The sequence below is a fragment of the Ctenopharyngodon idella genome, chromosome 9 (assembly GCF_019924925.1).
Source record: "Ctenopharyngodon idella isolate HZGC_01 chromosome 9, HZGC01, whole genome shotgun sequence".
NCBI lineage: Eukaryota > Metazoa > Chordata > Actinopteri > Cypriniformes > Xenocyprididae > Ctenopharyngodon > Ctenopharyngodon idella.
This window is the reverse complement of record NC_067228.1, coordinates 994,464-1,016,568: the sequence shown is the minus strand read 5'-3', so window position 1 is coordinate 1,016,568 and position 22,105 is coordinate 994,464. Positions and strand designations below refer to the sequence as shown.

Genomic DNA, 22,105 nt, shown 5'->3' with positions numbered 1-22,105 from the left:
GCATTATTGGTCACATGACATGCAGAAACAATTTATTTTTTGTGTTTTATTTCTATTGTTTTTATTTTAATTGTACGGTAAGGAGTTAAAGGAAGTCGAGCGGTACGTATTTTTGTTTGATGTATTTATTTCAGTCAGTAATGTGGCGTCTTCTTTCTTTCCCACAGATCTGAGGTGCGTCACTGACAGCGAATGTTTCACACTGAAGGAGTAGAGGGACTATTTTATTTACTTAAAAGTATGTACAGGTTCTTTCCATGGAAATAATGGAACATGACTATATGTACAATTCACTTTTTTACATTGTGTCTTTACAAGTTGTATTTTATAAAACACTGACTTGCTAATACATGGAAAAACACACACACATACTTACATACAAATGAAGCGTTGCAATAACACACATAAATAAATATCAACATCAACATTCACTGACTGCCACAACAAATATCTCTACAGCCGAGAACATATATAGTTTACATCATTTCATCAAAAAACACGCATAAGTAATCATTTCATTAATAAACAAAACACTCTCTGTTAATCTGTAATGGAAAATTGCTAACATAATAATAAAAGGCTTCAAAGATGGATTTCAAAGGAACAGTTCAACCCAAAATACAAATCCAGTCATTATTTAATCACACAAACCTGTCTGCGGTTATGAGCTAGACTGCGTCTCCCAAAAGCATCATCGAAACCACCAGCACCAACAATCTACTTTGATGCTCGACTATGAAGAAAAGAGCTGAATAAAGACACGAGTTTGGGAAATATTGACAGAATAGGTTTGACATGCATCGCCGTCGATCTTAACTTGCTGAAATGGTTTCTGGGTGTGAATTCACACATGAAACGGTGCTGCAGCACAAGAGTTTGGGGTGATTTCTCAATCAGTGTTTGTGCGATGAAAACCGGAGATCTTGAGGTGAGGCGTTTAGAGCGGACGCTGAATATCCGCGTCTGATGAAAGCCGGATTAGCTGCACGTTGTGTCGCGTGTGCTGACCATTTCAGTGTTTCTCCACTGAAGACTTCTGATGGTGCTGCTGATGAAGTCGAGCTTCTGTGAGGAACAAAAACACATCTTCATTACACATGAAAACATCACGGCATCCTAAATGTCACGAATATAACTGCGCACTCACTATTTTAATAATTTTTACTGAACATCCCTAACTTAGACATCTGTCACATTATCAGACACACTTCTCATGTAAGTCTATAGGAATTCTGTGTTTTTTTATAGAATGTAATACAGTATAATATATATATTGTAGGGGTGTGATGAGATCTTGCGAGATTAAAGTGTGACGAGATTTCTTGTCAAGGTGAAAAGCTGTCTCGTGACATTGTCATGACGAAGTGTGAGGGTGAAATTAGGATAGGATATGCTACCTAAACGTTTACATTACGCCTCCACTGTCGTTTTGCTTTTTATAGAAATAAAAGCCATTTAGCCATTCAGTTGGATAACGGTCGCTTCAATCCCATCCAGCTCATCCAACACAAGCTGCAGAGTCGTATGGGAATCGCCCATTCCGAGGCGATGGGAATCAAGAGTCGATTCCAAAAATAATCGATTCCTCAATACCGAGGCGTTGAGAATCAAGAGACGATTCCAAAAATAACTGATTCCTCGATTCTGAGGCGATGGGATTCAAGAGTCGATTCCAAAAAGAATTGATTCCTCGATTCTGAGGCGATGGGATTCAAGAGTTGATTCCAAAAATAATTGATTCCTCGATTCCGAGGCGATGGGGAATCAAGAGACGATTCCAAATAGAAATGATTCCTCAATTCCGAGGCGATAGGAATCAAGAGTCGATTCCAAAAAGAATTGCTTCCTCGATTCCGAGGCGATGGGGAATCAAGAGACGATTCCAAATAGAAATGATTCCTCGATTCCGAGGCGATGGGATTCAAGAGTCGATTCCAAAAAGAATTGATTCCTCGATTCCGAGGCGATGGGGAATCAAGAGTCGATTCCAAATAGAAATGATTCCTCGATTCCGAGGCGATGGGATTCAAGAGTCGATTCCAAAAAGAATTGATTCCTCGATTCGGAGGCGATGGGGAATCAAGAGACGATTCCAAATAGAAATGATTCCTCGATTCCGAGGCGATGGGATTCAAGAGTTGATTCCAAAAATAATTGATTCCTCGATTCCGAGGCGATGGGGAATCAAGAGTCGATTCCAAAAAGAATTGATTCCTCGATTCTGAGGCGATGGGGAATCAAGAGACGATTCCAAAAAGAATTGATTCCTCGATTCTGAGGCGATGGGGAATCAAGAGACGATTCCAAATAGAAATGATTCCTCGATTCCGAGGCGATGGGATTCAAGAGTCGATTCCAAAAATAATTGATTCCTCGATTCCGAGGCGATGGGGAATCAAGAGTCGATTCCAAATAGAAATGATTCCTCGATTCCGAGGCGATGGGGAATCAAGAGTCGATTCCAAAAAGAATTGATTCCTCGATTCTGAGGCGATGGGGAATCAAGAGACGATTCCAAATAGAAATGATTCCTCGATTCCGAGGCGATGGGATTCAAGAGTCGATTCCAAAAAGAATTGATTCCTCGATTCAGAGGCGATGGGGAATCAAGAGTCGATTCCAAAAATAATTGATTCCTCGATTCTGAGGCGATGGGATTCAAGAGTCGATTCCAAAAATAATTGATTCCTCGATTCCGAGGCGATGGGGAATCAAGAGACAATTCCAAATAGAAATGATTCCTCGATTCCGAGGCGATGGGAATCAAGAGTCGATTCCAAAAAGAATTGATTCCTCGATTCCGAGGCGATGGGAATCAAGAGTCGATTCCATAAAGAATTGATTCCTCGATTCCGAGGCGATGGGATTCAAGAGTCGATTGCAAAAAGAATCGATTCCGAGGCATGGGAATCAAGAGTCGATTGCAAAAAGAATCGATTCCGAGGCATGGGAATCAAGAGTCGATTGCAAAAAGAATCGATTCCGAGGCATGGGAATCAAGAGTCGATTGCAAAAGTTGGAATCGATTCCATTCAGGGGAATCGATTTCAGTTCAATAACGCTAATCACTAATTCGCCTGTTGCTTGCTAATAATAATTGGAAATCCAATTAATTTCTGTGAACATGTTCTTTTGGACAGTTCGTTTCAATGAACCAGTTCAAAAAAATGATGAAGTTGAAGATTCGAAGTTGAAGATTCATTCTCTCTAAACCTCTAAACCCTGTGATTGGTCTACTCTGCTCTGATTGGTCAGATGGCCCAGTCTGTTGTGATTGGTCTACGTCATTTAATAATGGTGATTGGTCAAGCGCTTCAAGCGTGTTTGGGAAATGTCCCGCCCCTTACCATAACCACACTACTAACTAACTCAAGCAGGCCCCGCCCCTTTATTCTGTGTATGAATTATTTAAATGAGGAATATTGTGAAGAAAACTCAAGATGGAGGCGTTTCAGGAGTTCAGAAACACTGACACTGATATAAGAACTCCTCTAAAGTGTGTTTTCTTACTTTGCTGAAGTGGTGGCCGGCTGGGCGTCTGAAAGATCTTCTTCGTCGCAGGTCCTTCTCCTGCCGTGGTGATCACCTGCACCTCTAACCTGTAAAACGTGGCCGGTCGGAGGTTGGACACGACCAGGAGGTTATGATTCTGAAAAACATCACAAAACACAGCAGCGTTCACAGTCAGCACTGAAACACATCAGATCCTTCTTTTATATCACAATACAGTCATTTTTCCTCAAAATACAGTTCAGTTTTCTCTTTTCAGATTATTCAGATCAGATGGAATGATGAGATCTACTGCACATGAAAGAAGCTCGTGTAGATTTTCTCCAACACGAGGCGTCGTCCAGTGTCTTCATGTCGTGTTTGTAATGAGCTCACTGGAAACTCTTCAGATTTACTCGTTGAGAAGAATAAACATCACAGAATCCACATCATTCATACATGAATCCAATCTGATAATGATGACGTGCTCCAAACCGGCCTCAATATTCTGTCAGAAAACATCTGAGGAATCATGCAGATGAAAACCGGACAGAGTCGATTGGATGCATTTCACTCCGACTGAGTCGATTAAAGCTTCAGCAGAAGGACATGAATATGAAACGTAATGTGAGCGTGTTGTTGTTCATGGAGCATGAGGACTGTTTGTTCCTGAAGGAAAGCAGCCAGTGTTAGTGATGGAGAAGATCTGGTGGATGTTTGACAGCACTGATGATGTCAGAGCTCAAAACGACACTCCATCCATGAGAACATACTAATATACTAATACTTACCATATGAGCACTAATAACACTGCTAATAACACTAATAAATCTCTATGAATTACTTCAAGATAAACCTTCCCATTAGGGTGATGTAGCTAAAAATGATATCAGTGATATCCATATATAGATACTTTTCAGCTTTTTATTTAATATTCAAAGCTTACATATTAAATACTATTAAATTATATTATATATTAATTAATCAGTCTAAATTGTGTGTATATATATGTGTGTATGTAGTATATCAAATTTAATAAGTTATATTAATAATAAATAATATTAACATTTAATATTGTAATTATTTTCATTTTATGTACATATGTTTTTCAGCTTTTATAAAACTAAATATTAATATTAAATAACATTTAATATATTAAAAATATTTTAATATAAACACACACACACACACACACACATATATATATAAAAATATATAGCTTTTTAAAAATATTTATTTTAAACAATAAATACAATTATTAAATTAAGTTGTATTAATATTAACATTTAATATATTAAAATTGTATGTTTTTCAGCTCTTTAAAAATATTCAATTTAAATATTAATTATAATTATTAAATTATATTAATTATATTAACATTAAATCATATTAACATTTAATATTCAAATTATATATATATTTATATTTTCAGTTTAAATATTAAATATAATTATTCAATTATATTAATTAGTTATGTTATATTATGTTAATATAACTTATTAATATAACTGAATATATATGCAACAACATCTGCAAAGTTACGAAGTTCAATGTTTTCTTTTACAGAAGGACTACAACAAACGGCTGGTAGGGACTACAACAAGCTTCTTCCTGGGTTGGTGACATCACTAACCCTAAAAATTTACATAAACCCCGAGAACACACACCAAAGGGGGCGGGGCCATGTTGGGCTGCTTTAGAGAAGAGGAAGAGTTGTTGTAGTAGAGTGTTGTTGTCATGCCGTCATTTTATGCCGGACTGCTTCACAAACGAGGATCAATTCAACGCTGGATTTGCACAAAAGATTAACATGACGGCACATGCTAGTGGATGAGTTGAATCAACTCCACAGCAACTACATAAATTTATCCACTAACCGTTCAGAAACGTCCAGTTTCATTCTAAAAGTTGTAACTTCTTCCTGAGTCTCTCCATCAGTGTCGACTCCGGTTTGAACAATGTAAGGCTGAACACCGTTACTGACAATCCTCATTTTGGCTGCGTGAGATTCTCCAGCTTTGTTGTTGTTGAGCGACCGAAGCGTGAGCTGTTAAAGCTCCGCCCTCTTCTGGAAAGTGTTTTCCTCTCATTTGCATTTAAAGGGACACACACAAAAACGGCGTGTTTTTGCTCACACCCAAATAGGGGCAAATTTGACAAGCTATAATAAATGATCTGTGGGGTATTTTGAGCTGAAACTTCACAGACACATTCTGGAGACACCAGAGACTTACATCTTGTGAAAGGGGCATTATAGATCCCCTTTAATATTTAATATTCAAATTAGTTTTACATTGCCAACAAAATTATATACAAACATCCTGTGGACATTCAATATATTACTCAAGCTTACTTCACATCTCGAACATCCTGATATGAGTTCTGGTTAGTAGAAGGTGCCTAAACGAACAGCCTCTGTTTCTCATGCAGCGCTCGATTTATCAGCAGGATCCTGTGGGCCGATGCCAGCGGTGCCGTTATCCACAGAAGATGATTGTGTATCATATTTTACACTCTTGGACTTTAATATGTAACCAATTTTCCATGAGAAACGCTCTTGTTAGAAAACATCGGCCAAGAACACGTAATGCAAGTGTAATTTATGTGCGGCCGTGAGCTTTCATGGGAGAACTGCGTGTTTTGAGACGACTTACAGGTGGCAGGATCTGAGACTGGGAAATGATGCTGTTGGGAAGGCTGTTCTGACGGCTCTCCGTGGAAACTTCCGCCCATGTGACCTGGAAACCTGTGATTGGCTGATGCGGCTGGGGACGCGACACCCTCCAGAGGAAATTAGCCGTCACGTTGCCGTCGTGGAAGGTGAAGGCCGCTGTCAGGTTTTCAGGCTTGGCCAAAACTTTTGACGGCACTGGAGGGTTTAAGAAAAATATCAAATCTATCATGATGACAGCGGAAGGTTCAGCCTGCTCACGTCTGATGAGTTACTCAAAACTGAAAAGCACTTGTGAAAACGGCAAGTTCTGTCAGGATGCAGTGGTTTTTATAAATATGTCAGGTAACAAAATTATGAATAAAGGAAGAACTAGTCACTGAATGAAAGTTATTGAGAGTTTTGTTTTAGGCACTTGTGCCAGGGTTATTATAGTTCACTAAAACCATAAAAAAGTACACTTATTTTATTTCATTTATTTGCCAAGGCAACATTTCTCATTTTTGTTCATTTTTGTCATTAATAAAAATTACAAAACACAACAGAATTTCTTAAACTTTCACTAAAATGAAAATAAAAAACAAATATAAAAACAAAAGCTAAACTTTTCATTTTCAAAACTCAAAAGTATTAATAAAAAGTATAATAGTATATCAATGATAAAATAAAAAAATAATTAAAAAATATGTTAAAATGAAATAAAATATAAAAAACAGTTTCTATTTTTTTTTTTTTTTTTTTTTACTAAATTTGCTAAAAATTAACTAAAATGAAAACGGAAAATATAAAAACAAAAACTCAATTTCAATTTCAAAACTCAAAAATTCAAAATATTAATAAAAACTATAATCTTATATCAATAATAAAATAAAAATAAATGTTAAATAAAATAAAATATTTAAAAAACAGTTACTATTTTTTTACTAAAATGACTAAAAAATAATAAACTTCAACTAAAATGAAAAAAAACAACAACGAAAAAGTATAAAAATTTTTCAATATTAATAAAAAATATAATAGTATATCCATGATAAGAGAAAAAATAAAATAAATAAAATAAATGTTAAATAAAATAATTTTTTTTACTAAAATTACTAAAAAATAATACATTTTAATATGAAAATGAAAACAGAAAATATAAAAAACAAAAACTTAAAAATTTAATTTCAAAACTCAAAAATTCAAAATATTAATAAAACTATAATAGCATATCAAAGATAAAATATTTTTTTTTTACTTGAAATAAAATAAAATATAAAAAAAAGTTTACTAAAATTACTAAAAAAATAATAATAAACCAACTAAAATGAAAATAAAAACTAAAAATATAACAATAAAAACTAATTCAAAATATTAATACAAACTTGAACAGTATATCAGTGATACTAACATTTCATTAAATAAGTAAATTAGATATGCTCCACAAAAACTGCATATTAAAGACCAAAATGAAGTAAAAAAAAAGCACCACGTCTGCATACTGTTGCTCCCAAATAAACCTGAACTTTTATCCCACTGTAATCACTCAATGTCATATTTCAAGCTGAATGTATGAACCGTATGATGGTCCATCCTGAAAACAAACACTTCCTAATTAGTGATAAAAATCCTCATGAAATCCCAGCAGTCCAGCTCACCTGTGTCTCCGGGACAGGTGATGGGCTTGACGCTCTTGCTCCTGAGAGTGGCGCAGGACGGCGTCAGGAAGCTGGTGCTCTCGTCTTTGGAGCGTCTTTTGGCGTTGAGGGTGTGAACAGTGACCCTGTACTTACAGGAGAAGAGCAGGCTGGGAAGATTGATGTAGTTCTCCTGCAAAAGAGAAGCACATTTATCAGTGACAATCCTCCACCGGTCAGGTGACTTGAGTATTTTACGAAGAAAACTGCTGTTTGTCCATGCAGACGTCTCTGTGACTGGATGCTTTTGACTTGGGCAGTTAGCAACCACCCTAAACAAAGGTCTTACCAAAGCATACCAAATTAAATACATTACATTTGTGCATTTGGTAGACGCTTTTATCCAAAGTGACTTACATTGCCTTATGACCCATTGCTAATGCCATGCTCTATCTACTGTTTGAGCTGCAAAACACCCTTGCAACCAACATAGCAACATCCTCAAAACCATTCATAACATCCTAGCAACCACACAGAAACAACCACTTGGAACATTCTAGCAACTACATAGCAATGCCTGCATAGCAACGCCCTGGCAACCACCCAGAACACCTTAGAAACTAAATAGCAACACACTAGCAACAACCTTGAACACCACAGCAACCCCATAGCAACGTCCTGGCAATCACCCAGAACACCTTATAAACTGCATAGCAAAACCCTAGCAACCACCTAGAACACCTTAGCAACCTCACAGGATTGTCATGACAATCACCTAGAATACCATAGATACTGCATAGCAACACCCTAGCAACCACCTAAAACACCTCAGCAACCCCATAGGACAGACCTAGCGCCCACCTAGAACCCCACAGCAATGTCATGACAACCACCCAGAACACCTTAGAAAATGCATAGCAATACCCTAGCAACCACCTAAAAGACCTCAGCAACCCCATAGGACAGTCCTGGCAAGCACCTAGAACACCTTAGAACCTAACTGCATAGCAACACCTAGCAACCACTTAGAACTCTATAGCATCCCCATGGCAATGTCCAGTCAACCACCCAGAACACCTTAGAAACTGCATAGCAACACCCTAGCAACCACCTAAATCACCTCAGCAACCCCATAGGACAGTCCTGGCAAACACCTAGAACACCTTAGAACCTAACTGCATAGCAACACCTAGCAACCACTTAGAACTCTATAGCATCCCCATGGCAACGTCCAGGCAATCACACAGAAAACCTTAGAAATAGCATAGCAACACCCTAGCAGCCAGCTACAACACCTTAGCAATCCCAGAGCAACATCTTGGAAACCACCCAGAATGCCTTAGAAACTGCACAGCAACAGCCTAGCAACCACCTAAAACTCCTTAGCAACCCCACAGCAATGTAATGGCAATCATCTAGAATACCACAGAAACAGCATAACAAAACCTTAATGTCCTGGCAACCACCCAGAACAAATTAGAAACTGTATAGCAACATCCTAGCAACCACCAGAACACCTTAGAAACCCCTATAGCAACATCCTGGCAACCACCCAGAACAAATTAGAAACTGTATAGCAACATCCTAGCAACCACCAGAACACCTTAGAAACCCCTATAGCAACATCCTGGTAACTACCCAGAACACCTTAGAAGCTGCATAGCAACACCCTAGCACCCAACTAGAACACCTCAGCAACCCCATAGGACAGTCCTGGCAACCACCTAGAACACCTTAGAACCTAACTACATAGCAACACCTAGCAACCACCTAGAACTCTATAGCATCCCCATAGCAACGTCCAGGCAATCACACAGAAAACCTTAGAAATAGCATAGCAACACCCTAGCAACCACCTAAAACTCCTTAGCAACCCCACAGCAATGTCATGGCAATCATCTAGAATACCACAGAAACGGCATAACAAAACCTTAATGTCCTGGCAACCACCCAGAACAAATTAAAAACTGTATAGCAACATCCTAGCAACCACCAGAACACCTTAGAAACCCCATAGCAACGTCCTGGTAACTACCCAGAACACCTTAGAAGCTGCATAGCAACACCCTAGCACCCAACTAGAACACCTCAGTAACCCCACAGGACAGTCCTGGTGACCACCCAGAAGACCTTAGAACCTAACTGCACAGCAACACCTTAGCGACCACCCAAAACACTTTAGTAACCTCATAGCAACATCCTGGAAACCACCCAGAAAACTCTAGCTTTGTAGTAGTAACACATTTTCACCTAGCAAGCATAACACTCATTTGCACAGGAAAACAATCACATTTTCTTTGTAAAAGGAATAAATGTAGTTTAGTTTCACAATGTGGCGTGACGCTTTTAAACCGCCTGATTCCCGGCCATCTAGTGAAAGCAAAGCAGCGAGACGCAGTCAAGAATGCGGCGATCTGTAGGAGTCGAGCTGAAACAGGCCTCGGGCCGCAGGTTAAGGCTCCGGTGGGGCCGGAGGGGGGTTTGATGGATTCAATCCTACTTCCTGGAAATGTCATTTTAATACATGTGTTTTATTAGGCACTGGACCACATTTTGACCACATCATCTGAAACAACACTCGCTAATTTGCTTCCAATAATGAAGAGAAATGAGTCTCTGGTCCCCTAAGAGGCTGCGTTTATGGAGAGCAGGAGGCTTGTTCAGAAACTCTTGGCTGATGCTGTTGTGGATCATAAATACACATGAACACAATGGAGATTTAGTGTTTCGTGCAGGAAAGATGGAGATCACACACACACCTGAGTTACGGATTTCTCCGGCGATCTGGTTTGGTTGTAGCTGCAGTATTCAGGCATCCACTGAACATGATAACGGTTCACCAGAGCGTCTGGAGATAAACACCAACATGAGTTACAGATCTCACACACACACACACACACACTGAATACAACACAGCATACACACACACACACACACACACACACACACGTCCTCATAAATCACAAAAACGCACACGCACACACAGACACACACACAATACAACACAGCATACACACACATTCACACAAAGACACACACTCACAAATACACACATACACACACAGAATACAACACAGAGACCATACACACACACACACACACGCACACACATCACTCAGACACACACTCACACAGACACTCACACGCACACACAAATGCGCACACACACACACAACACTCATAAACTCACACACACACTCACAAATACACACACACACAACACTCACAAACTCACACACACAACACACACACACTCACACACACACACACACACACATTCAAACTCACACACACACACACACACACACTCAACACTCACAAACTCACACACACACACAACACTCACAAACTCACACACACTCACAAACACACACATCACTCAGAGACACACTCACACAGACACACGCACACACAAATGCGCGCAAATACACACACAACACTCACAAACTCACACACAACACTCACAAATTCACACACACACATTCAAACTCTCTCACACACACACACACACACACAACACTCACAAACACACACACAACACTCACAAACACACACACAACACTCACAAATTCACACACACACATTCAAACTCTCTCTCACACACACACACACACACACACACACAATACTCACAAACACTTACACACACACACACACACACACACACACACAACACTCACAAACTCACACACACTCACAAACACTCACACACACTCACACACACTCACAAACACACACACACACACACACACAACACTCACAAACTCACACACACTCACAAACACTCACACACACTCACACACACACTCACAACACTCACAAACTCACACACACTCACAAACACTCACAAACACACACACACACAACACTCACAAACTCACACACACTCACAAACACTCACACACACTCACACACACTCACAAACACACACACACACACACACACACACACAACACTCACAAACTCACACACACACTCACAACACTCACAAACTCACACACACTCACAAACACTCACAAACACACACACACAACACTCACAAACTCACACACACTCACAAACACTCACAAACACTCACAAACACACACACAAACACACTCTCACTAACACACACACTCTCTCTCTCTCTCTCTCTCTCTGCCACACACACCCTGTCACACACATACACAGACACACACACAACCACACACACATATAGTCCACTTTGGACATTCTACAGCATGTCAGCTAGCAGTCATTGGAGAATTAGTGTTTAATATCTGCTACACGTAAGTCTGTAAGTGCATGTCAACTGATTCTGCTAATAACAGTCTACTGATCCTCTAATGAGAGTCAGCTGACATGTAGTTATTTATAGTCAGTAGAATGTCTACAGTGGACCATCAGAATAAAGTGTAACGCGTTCAATATATGAATAAATGACACGTGGAGACTTCAGTGAACACTTCTGAGCGATCACCAGACGAACGAGTCACATGACTAATCCAACGACAGGGATTACAAAACAGCAGTCAAAAAAGAGCACTAAAATCACTGAAGTGTTGTAGCATGTAAAAACATGAACAACACGAGAGTATTTTATGTTCTGGCTGAACTGTTCCTCAAGTCTACATCAGGCGTTCATCATCACGAGTACCTGCGAGTCGGTCATTAAGAGAGCAGCAGGACGGCCTCGGCTGATTGTGTTCCTCCAGCAGAGGCTCGCTGCGCTAATCAGCAGTGTTTACGCAACGCCTCCAGTTTATTATTCATCAAGCTGCGCCGTTTGGACGTGAAATGATACATTTCAGATTAATAATTGAGTTACACTGGCTCGGCCTCTGCAGAGGGACTCGACTGCGGTCGGGAGATAAAAGACCCTTTGAAGGAGCCGACGTGAAGCGCGGAACATTTCTGGAAGCAGAAAAAAGGAACCGCAGCTGGAGAAGGAGGAAAAAATACTGGGTAGAATAAACAAGTGCTGCGCCTGAAACCTGCAAACACTCCTTCGCACGCTGTGGACAGAGGAACGGCCGAATACAACGCTTGTACAACATCCTGTCTACCTGTCGTCTGTATCCCACAATCCTGTGCATGTGGTTCGGTGGTTGGTTTAAAAGTAAAAATGGGATCCGGTACATCTAGTTAGTACTGTATATATGCATCTCGCTGTTACTGGTCGTTCAATTATTCTAAATGTAGTTTTTTTTGCTATAAAATGTTCAAGACGTTTGTTCATCCTGCATCTTGATGTTTTATCAACTAATAATGTTGTAAAATTGGACTAAATTAAAATTGAAATAAATAAATAATAATAAATGTAATTATTTTTGCTATAAAAAGTATAAAAAATATTCGCACTGTTTTTTGATCAATTTGTGATTTTTCAAAATTTGACTAATTAAAAATGAAATAATAAATAAATACATTTAATTATTCTAAATTCTGTAGTTTTTTCCTATAAAAATTAAGATATTTTTCATCCTGCATCTCACTGTTTTATCAATTAGTAATTTTTCTAAATTTGACTAAATTAAAAATTTAAAAATAAATAAGTAATAATAAATGAATTATATTAATCTAAATTTTGTAGTATTTTGCTATAATTTCTTAATCCTGCATCTCACTATTTTATCAACTGGACATTTAAATTAAACATTAAATAATAATAAATTAAATTGTTAAGTTTGTGCTATAAAAGATATTTTATCAACAAGTCATTTTTTTCTAAATTTGACTAAAAAAGTAACTAATAGTTAAATAAATGATATATTAATTTATTCTAAATTTTGCAGTTTTTTGCTATAAAAAGTTTAAGATATTTTTCATCCATGCTGTTTTATCAATTTTTTTTAAATACTAAATTAAAAAATTGAATAAAAAATAAATTACATTATTCTAAATTTTGTAGTTTTTTTTTAAATTGACTTAATTAAAAATTAAATAATAAATTAAATTATTTTACATTTTCAAGTTTGTGCTATAAAGTTGGAGATATTTTTCTCACTGTTTTATCAAGTCATTTTTTTAATAAATTTGAATAAAAATTTAACTAATAATTAAATAAAAAATAAATTACATTATTCTAAATTTTGTAGTTTTTTTTTAAATTGACTTAATTAAAAATTAAATAATAAATTAAATTATTTTACATTTTCAAGTTTGTGCTATAAAGTTGGAGATATTTTTCTCACTGTTTTATCAAGTCATTTTTTTAATAAATTTGAATAAAAATTTAACTAATAATTAAATAAATAATAAATTAAATTATTCTAAATTTTGTAGTTTTGCTGTAAAAAGTTTAAGATATTTTTCATCCTGCATCTCACTGTTTTATCAATTAGTCTTTATTTAAATTGACTAAATTAAAAATTAAATAATAAATAATAATATGTAGTTTGTGCTATAAAAATTAAGATATTTATCTACTAGTTATTTTTCTAAATCAGACTAAATTAAAAATATAATTTAATATTTGTGCTATGAAATCTTGTAATCTTGCTGTTTTATCAATTTCTAAATTAGACTTAATTAAAAAAAATATATATAAATAAATAATAAATTAAAGTATTCTAAATTTTCTAGTTTGTGGTATGAAATGTTCAGCTCTATCAAGTAGTCATTTCAATAGACTAAATAAAAAAATGAAAATAAATGAAATAATAAAGAAATAATTCTACATCTTTCTAGTTTCAAGTTATTTTGTCATCCTGCATCTTGCTGTTAAACACCTCCAGCTAACTGAATCGTGTAGATCTGCACCTGGTCTCTATCTGGAATTACTTGAGAGAGAGAGAGAGTGATTTTAGGATGAAATGTTCTTCAGAAGTTAGAAAGCAGAAGTGAGATTAGTTCAGGTTGACCTGACACTTTGAGGCTGGCAGAATAAAAACGCTGAGCCACAGAACGAGTCAGCAGAAACACGGCAGAAGCGAAGGAATCTCATTAACACAGCCAGCACAAAAACCCTCAAACGCGGCGAGTTTGTCGTCCTTCGGTACAGCGTCGCAGCTTGAGGAAGTGGTCACAATCAGTCGGGCTGTGCTAACGGCTCTGGACCAGAAGGAATTTCCTTCATTAGCGTGGAACGGAGGGACACTCCATCACGCTCGTTCCTGAACTTCAGTCTGGCTCGGGCGATGACATATATTAGTAACGTAACACAGACCACCTAATAGAGCCTGACAGGAGCGCAGGGTTTAATATTTCCTCTGATGCAAAGCTGCGCGTCTACCCGCCGGCTTCGGGATTTCAGCACCGCAGCGGGAATTAAACTCGGCTCACAGCAACATGAAATACACGGGACATTCCTAAACCCTTCTTATTTGCATATTTGCAGTGTCAGTGTCACTGATTGGACGAATGCTGCATGTGACGCATGTTTACATAAAGGCTCCAGTGTGGCACATCCTCATATTAAATATACTGCCAACTTCACTGTCAAGTTTATACTGAAGGAAGAAAGCCCCATTATTCTATACTTGACTAACTGAATTCTTTGGATAAAAGGAAGCAGCTGCAGACACAGATGTTCAGTGTGACGTGTGTGTGTGTGTGTGTGTCGTACCTGCTCTCTTCTTCCAGTAGATGCGCACCTGCAGTTGTCCGTCCTGGTAATACGGTGTGCCGACTTCCAGAGCGCTCGAGGGTCTTTTCACCGACACTGATCCCAGAGCAGGAACCGCCACTTTCCTCGCCTTAGAAACGGCCTCTGAATCAACATTAAACAGATCAAATCTCATACTTTACTCAAGAGGTCAACAATCAATGAAACAGCTGATTTTCCTGCATCTAGTCGAGTTCTACTTTTACTTTAATAAAATTTCACTTAGAAATTGCTAGTAAATTTCACAAAGAAATACAGAGAAACGGCAAATGACACGCTGAATTAAACGCGAAAGTAGAAAAACTGAAATAGTACTTTCTTGTAAAACATGCTCCAATAATCTTCGTTTTATTTACAACTTCATTAAAAATCTCTGAACACAAAATCAATAACATTCATATTCTAAACTTCTAGACTTATTCTAATATCCATAACTTAGAGCTGATAAGTTTGATTAATTTCTGTGAATCAGTTCAATGAATCAATTCATAACTCTGATTCAATAAATCGATTCGTATGAACTGTTATATTGGTGCAAGTATATGAAAGTGATTAAATATGATTAGTCCTTGGGTTCATTTAGTTAAAGACAAATCTTGACTATTTGAACGTGATTTTTACTATATATATCTATCTACACTATATTGCCAAAAGTATTGGGACACCCCTCCAAATCACTGAATTCAGGTGTTTCAATCACTTTCATGGCCACAGGTGTATAAAATCCAGCACTAGGCATGCAGACTGATTCTACAAACATTTGTGAAAGAATGGGTCGCTCTCAGGAGCTCAGCCACGAAGTGGTAGGCCACGTAAAATCACAGAGCGGGGTCAGCGAAGTGAGCAGAAGTCGCCAACTTTCTGCAGAGTCAATAGATAGAGACCTCCAAACTTCCTGTGGCCTTCAGATTAGCTCAAGAACAGTGTGTAGAGAGCTTCATGGAATGGGTTTCCATGTCCGAGCAGCTGCATCCAAGCCTTACATCACCAAGTGCAATGCAAAGCGTCGGATGCAGTGGTGTGAAGCACGCCGCCACTGGACTCTAGAGCAGTGGAGATGTGTTCTCTGGAGTGACCAATCACGCTTCTCTGTCTGGCAATCCAAGACTCAGGAGAACGGTACTTGCCTGACTGCATTGTGCCAAGTGTAAAGTTTGGTGGAAGGGGGATTGTGGGGTTGTTTTTCAGGGGTTGGGCTTGGACCCTTAGTTCCAGTGAAAGGAACTCTTAATGCTTCAGCATACCAAGACATTTTGGACAATTTCATGCTCTTAACTTTGTGGGAACAGTTTGGGGATGACCCCTTCTTGTTCCAACATGACTGCGCACCAGTGCACAAAGCAAGGTCCATAAAGACATGGATGAGCGAGTTTGACCTCCTGACCTCAACCCGATAGAACACCTTTGGGGTGAATTAGAGCGGGGACTGTGAGCCAGGCCTTCTCGCCAACATCACTGCCTGACCTCACAAATGCGCTTCTAGAAGAATGGTCAAAAATTCCCATAAACACACTCCTAAACCTTGTGGAAAGCCTTCCCAGAAGAGCTGAAGCTGTTATAGCTGCAAAGGGTGGGCCAACTCCATATTAAACCCTATGGATTAGGAATGGGATGTCATTAAAGTTCATGTGCACGTAAAGGCAGGCATCCTCAAAACTTTTGGCAATATAGTGTGTATTACTATTATGTATTCATATTTTATTTTTTAGGATTTATATAAATATACATTAACATAAAAGTGTTCTTCCACCATGGTCCGTATAACAACTAAAATTATTAAATAAATAAAACATGTTATCATTCACACAACACATGGAGTATTTTCAGAAACATAATTAATGTTTTTAATATATACATTTAAAAAATTGACATTTTATGGTGGAAGAACACTTATTTCCCAGAATGCTCAAATTTATCCCTAATTATGTTATATATATATATATATATATATATATATATTTTTTTTATTATTAAATAAATAAAAGATAAAAATGAAATGATTAAATAATTAATAATTGAAATATTTTAAATTAAATATATAAAAAGTAAAAAGTAAATACATGTATATATATATATATATATATATATATTATTATTACTATTATACTATATTCATATTTATTTTTTAGGATTTATATAAATAAAATAAATAAAATTATTAAATAAAAATAAAAATGAAATGATTAAATTAATAATTAAAAAATAAAAAGTAAAAAAAAAAAAAAAAAATATTTTTAAATATATAAATTAAATAATTAATAAAAAAAATGTAATAATTAAAATATGTAAAATAAATTTATTACATAAGAAAATGAAAAACGTTCTTAATTTGATCAGTTTTTTAGTTTTATCACCCAGTGCTAATATGAGATCATTTGTAAGAGCAGAAGTGGAGCAGATGTAGGTCGGCTCTGTCATACTCGTCTGGTTGTTCTGTTGAGTAGTCGAGGAGGATCGAGGCTTTGGCGCTCTTCAGCCGCACTTGACCCCAGTATGTGACGGCCTGAACCTCCACGGTGTAGCTGCAGTTGGACAGAAGACCTTCCAGATCTACAGAGCTCTGGGCCTGAAACACAACGACGTTTAATATATAACATATCTGACATATATTTCATACATAATATATTTGACATTTAGCAGGTGACGTTAAATATATAACAAATTGCTCTTAAGAGTATTTGGTGTGTTTCTGACATGAAGACTTCATCATGGAAGAACGTTCAGACCTCAGACTGACCACTAAACGCCAAAATAATCTCCAAACTTATATTAGGAACACATGTGGGACACGATGAGAGTTTCCACTTCTCACCTGGCCACGGCATTCCTCTATCAGCGTGTGCTTGATTGGATTTAGGTATTGACGGTTAGTTTGGGCATTCCAGCACCAGCGGGTCACTAACCAAACCCTGAGGTGCTGAAGCAGGAACCAGCGGTCTGCGTGTCAACAGACAGATCGTGTGTCTGAGATTATGAGCACATTCTCCGGAGGGTTTGTTTGGAGACTGCAGGAGCTCCAGTAGCAAGAGTCACTGTCAGCAGATCAACCGCATCACTTCAGCATGTCATCAGGTCAGATCTACAGGCTTCCAGCAGCGTCTGCGCTCTTATTCAAACCCTCGGGTGTCACTCAACTTTTCTTTTCTACCTTATCAGAATAGTACGAAACTTGGTGAATTTTGTGGCACTAGCTATGTGAACATAGAGAAAATCATGTGGATATGATTAGAAAACTAAGAGGATCAGCAAAGGAAATAAATGGGAAATACAAAAATACAGAGAAATTTTTGGGTGTACAATCTACAAATCACAATGATTTTGTGTTCAATAATGTCTGAATATATATCCAAATGCAAAACCAAATAAAAGCAAGTCATTCTGTATGAAAATAAAAAATTATGTATGAAATATATATATATATATATATATATATATAATAGTGTAATAATAATTTATTATATTATTATTATACCATATATTAATATATAATTATAATTCATTTGACATGTTTAATATATATCTGATATATACATTTGATATTTTATATATAACATCTAACATATATTTCATAATATATTTGACATACTACATTTTATATATAACACATATCACTCACATACATTATATATAATATATTTGACATTTATATATAAAGTATTTTAAGTAATTATGCAAGTAATTATGTCTAAAAATACTCTTAAATATATATTTTTATAATGGAATGTAAATGGGAAATACAAATAAAACACGACGATATTTATATATTTATATATCCAATATTTATCCAAATGCAAAACCGAATAAAAGCAAGTAATTGTGTCTGGAAGAAAAAAAAAAAAAAATTATATATATATATATATATATATATATATATATATATAATATATATAATATATTAATAATAATAATAATAATGATAATATAATTATTATTACATTATTATTATTATACTATATACCATATTATTATATTATATATATATTATACCATACATATATGGAGGGACAAATTAAATAATTAAATAAATGTTGAAATATTTAAATAAATTATTAAATACATAATTGTTAATAAAATATACAATATATATGCATAAGTATGCATAAATACAAAATACAGCTTATTAAAGAATAAATATTATTGAAATAAAATAAATAGTTGAATAAATATTACTGAAATTAAATACAGCACATTTAATGCTAATAAATAAATAAGATTATATAAATAAGATGACAGATAATCTGAATGGAAATCCAAATAAAGGTAATTATGTCAGAATATATATATTGTTAAAGTTATCTGTGTTTGGCTGGGTTTTGTCTGTTTCCTTCGTTTCTAGTGGTTTTCTGGGAGTTTCTTTGCTCTGATTTGTGATGATCAGTCACACCTGCTGCTCGTTTGCTTGCTGGTTTGAGTTTGTATTTAAGCTCTGTGTTTCGTTCAGTTCTTTGTCTGTTCTCGACGTATGTAGACGGCTGTTCTGTTTGTGTTTACAGCTGTTGATTGTTGAATTTGAAATAAACTATATATTCATTATTATAGATTGATGTTCAGAGTCACTACAGCTCTTCAAGCACCTTCTGACTTCTCGTGTGATCGTACGATTCTGTAGAAGAACTCTAGAGATCAACTCATCTGTAATAAAGGCCTGCTGTGTGTGTTTAACAAATGAAAGATTTCAGAGGTTTACACAGTGAAAGCCTCGTCTCTCTGTGTTTATCTCTGAGTTCACAGACGGCGAGGGAAGAAAGCATCAATTACCCCGTCGGTGGTCTTTCTCCTCTTTCTCCTGGAAGGCACCAGTGATTTTCCCGGGACACTCCAGATCCAGAAGACTTTGAAGTGGTGGACAGGGACGTCGGACTCTGCCGGAAGGGTCCAGTTGAGACGGACCGTCAGCAGACCGTCCTGACCCACCGTGATGTTTGTGGCTCTCAGTGCAGACGGGGTTGGAGGAGGAGACGGGTCTGAACACAGAGAAACAGCTCAGAAATCTGCTGTCATGAACTCAACACAGATATAGTGGCCGAGATGTTCATTAAAATGTACAGAAGAAATAAAGCCATACAGGTTTTGCAATAACATAAGAACAAAATGTTATTTTTTAATGTGAACAAACACCTGACAGAATATCCTAATGAAAACAACTGATCAAACCCACTTTTATAATATTTACAGATCTCATATCTGAGTGAACAGTATCATTTTAGCATTATTTAAATACTATTATTGAATTTATTAATATTTTAGCTTTTATTTTTATATTTTCGGTTATATTTTATTAATTGTGTTATGTGCTTTTTTTATTAGTTTTTTTTTTTTATTTAATCAAATATTTCTATTTAGCTTCCATTTATTTTTATTTCAGTTTTTGGACTTTTAGTTTTTTTAAAATCTAATATTTGTATTTTATTTCAGTTTTCAATTAATAATAGTAATATACTTTTGTCTTTGTGATAATGGAATTATTTGGCTGTTTAATATTTTTTTTTTTTTTTTTTAACTAATATTTATATTTTATTTCAGCTTTATTTAAATGAACAAAAATCATTTTTAATAGTTCTAGTATTAGTTAACAATAATAACACTGCAGTTGAATTGAGAATATTTATATTTTGAAGCTTGTTAATATTTTAGCTTTTATTTTTATATTTTCAGTTAAATTTTATTAATTATGTTATGTGCTTTTTTTAATTATTTAAATATGTCTATTTAGCTTTCATTTATTTTTATTTCAGTTTTAGGACTTTTAGTTTTTTTTTTTTTTATCTAATCTAATATTTGTATTTTATTTCAGCTTTCAATTAATGACATTTTTTTTTTTTTTTAAATATATATATTTTTGTCTTTGTGATAATGGAATTAATTGGCTGTTTAATATATATTTTTTATTTAATATTTAATAAAGTTTAAGTTTTTTATCTAATATTTATATTTTATTTCAGCTTTATTTAAATTAACAAAATTTTTAATTTTTAATAATAATTTTTAATAGTTGTAGTATTAGTTAACAATAATAACACTGCAGATGAATTGTGAAAATTTACCAGTCACGAAATGGTACGTTTTATTTATTTTTATATTTTATAAACAAATATATATTTTTTTATATTTAAAATATATACATTTTATATATAAATTAAATTATATATTTTTTTGTCTTTGTGATAATTAAATAATTTGGCCGTTTTATATTTTATTTTTATTTTTTTATTTAATATTTAATAAACTGTACACTTTTCCATCTAATATTTATATTTTATTTCAGATTTATTTTAAATAACGAAAAATATTTTTAATAGTTCTACTTTTAGTTAATAATAACAACACTACAGGTAAATTGAGAAAATGTTCATATATATATATATATATATATATATATTTATATTTAAAAAAAATAATAAATTATATTATATATTTTTGTCTTTGTGATAATGAAATAATTTGGCTGTTTAATATTTTATTTTAATTAATTATATAATTCTATTCAATATTATAATTATACATTTGTATATTTGAAGCGGTGCATTTATCTTTGTCACTCTCTGTCTCAACACAAATTTAAAAATAAATAAAAGCGGCATGTTGTCTGATGCCGGAGGTGTCGTCCACTGCAAGCAGCACATCTAAAGGATGTGATGTCATCCTGTGTAGAGGAAGTAAAGTCAGGCAAATGGGATTTTAATGGAGAAATGACCCAATCTAGAGCCCGTCGGATCCTGTTACTGAGGCCCGTCTGCACCTGAA

The 22,105-nt window shown here is 35.4% G+C and overlaps 1 protein-coding gene across 1 annotated transcript in view; it reads right to left on the bottom strand.

The window, feature by feature from the left end:
* Positions 1-208: 208 nt before the first annotated feature.
* Positions 209-22,105, bottom strand: part of LOC127518905 (anosmin-1) — a 63,101-nt gene continuing 41,204 nt past the window's right edge. Inside the window, exons 7-15 of the mRNA XM_051906139.1 lie at positions 20,120-20,325; positions 17,782-17,927; positions 16,818-16,825; positions 15,323-15,466; positions 10,536-10,624; positions 7,798-7,969; positions 6,144-6,358; positions 3,511-3,649; positions 209-1,065 (exon numbers count right to left, since the gene is read on the bottom strand). Coding sequence (XP_051762099.1) covers positions 1,013-1,065; positions 3,511-3,649; positions 6,144-6,358; positions 7,798-7,969; positions 10,536-10,624; positions 15,323-15,466; positions 16,818-16,825; positions 17,782-17,927; positions 20,120-20,325 — 1,172 coding nt within the window. The 3' untranslated portion in view covers positions 209-1,012. The remainder of the gene's footprint in view (positions 1,066-3,510; positions 3,650-6,143; positions 6,359-7,797; positions 7,970-10,535; positions 10,625-15,322; positions 15,467-16,817; positions 16,826-17,781; positions 17,928-20,119; positions 20,326-22,105) is intronic.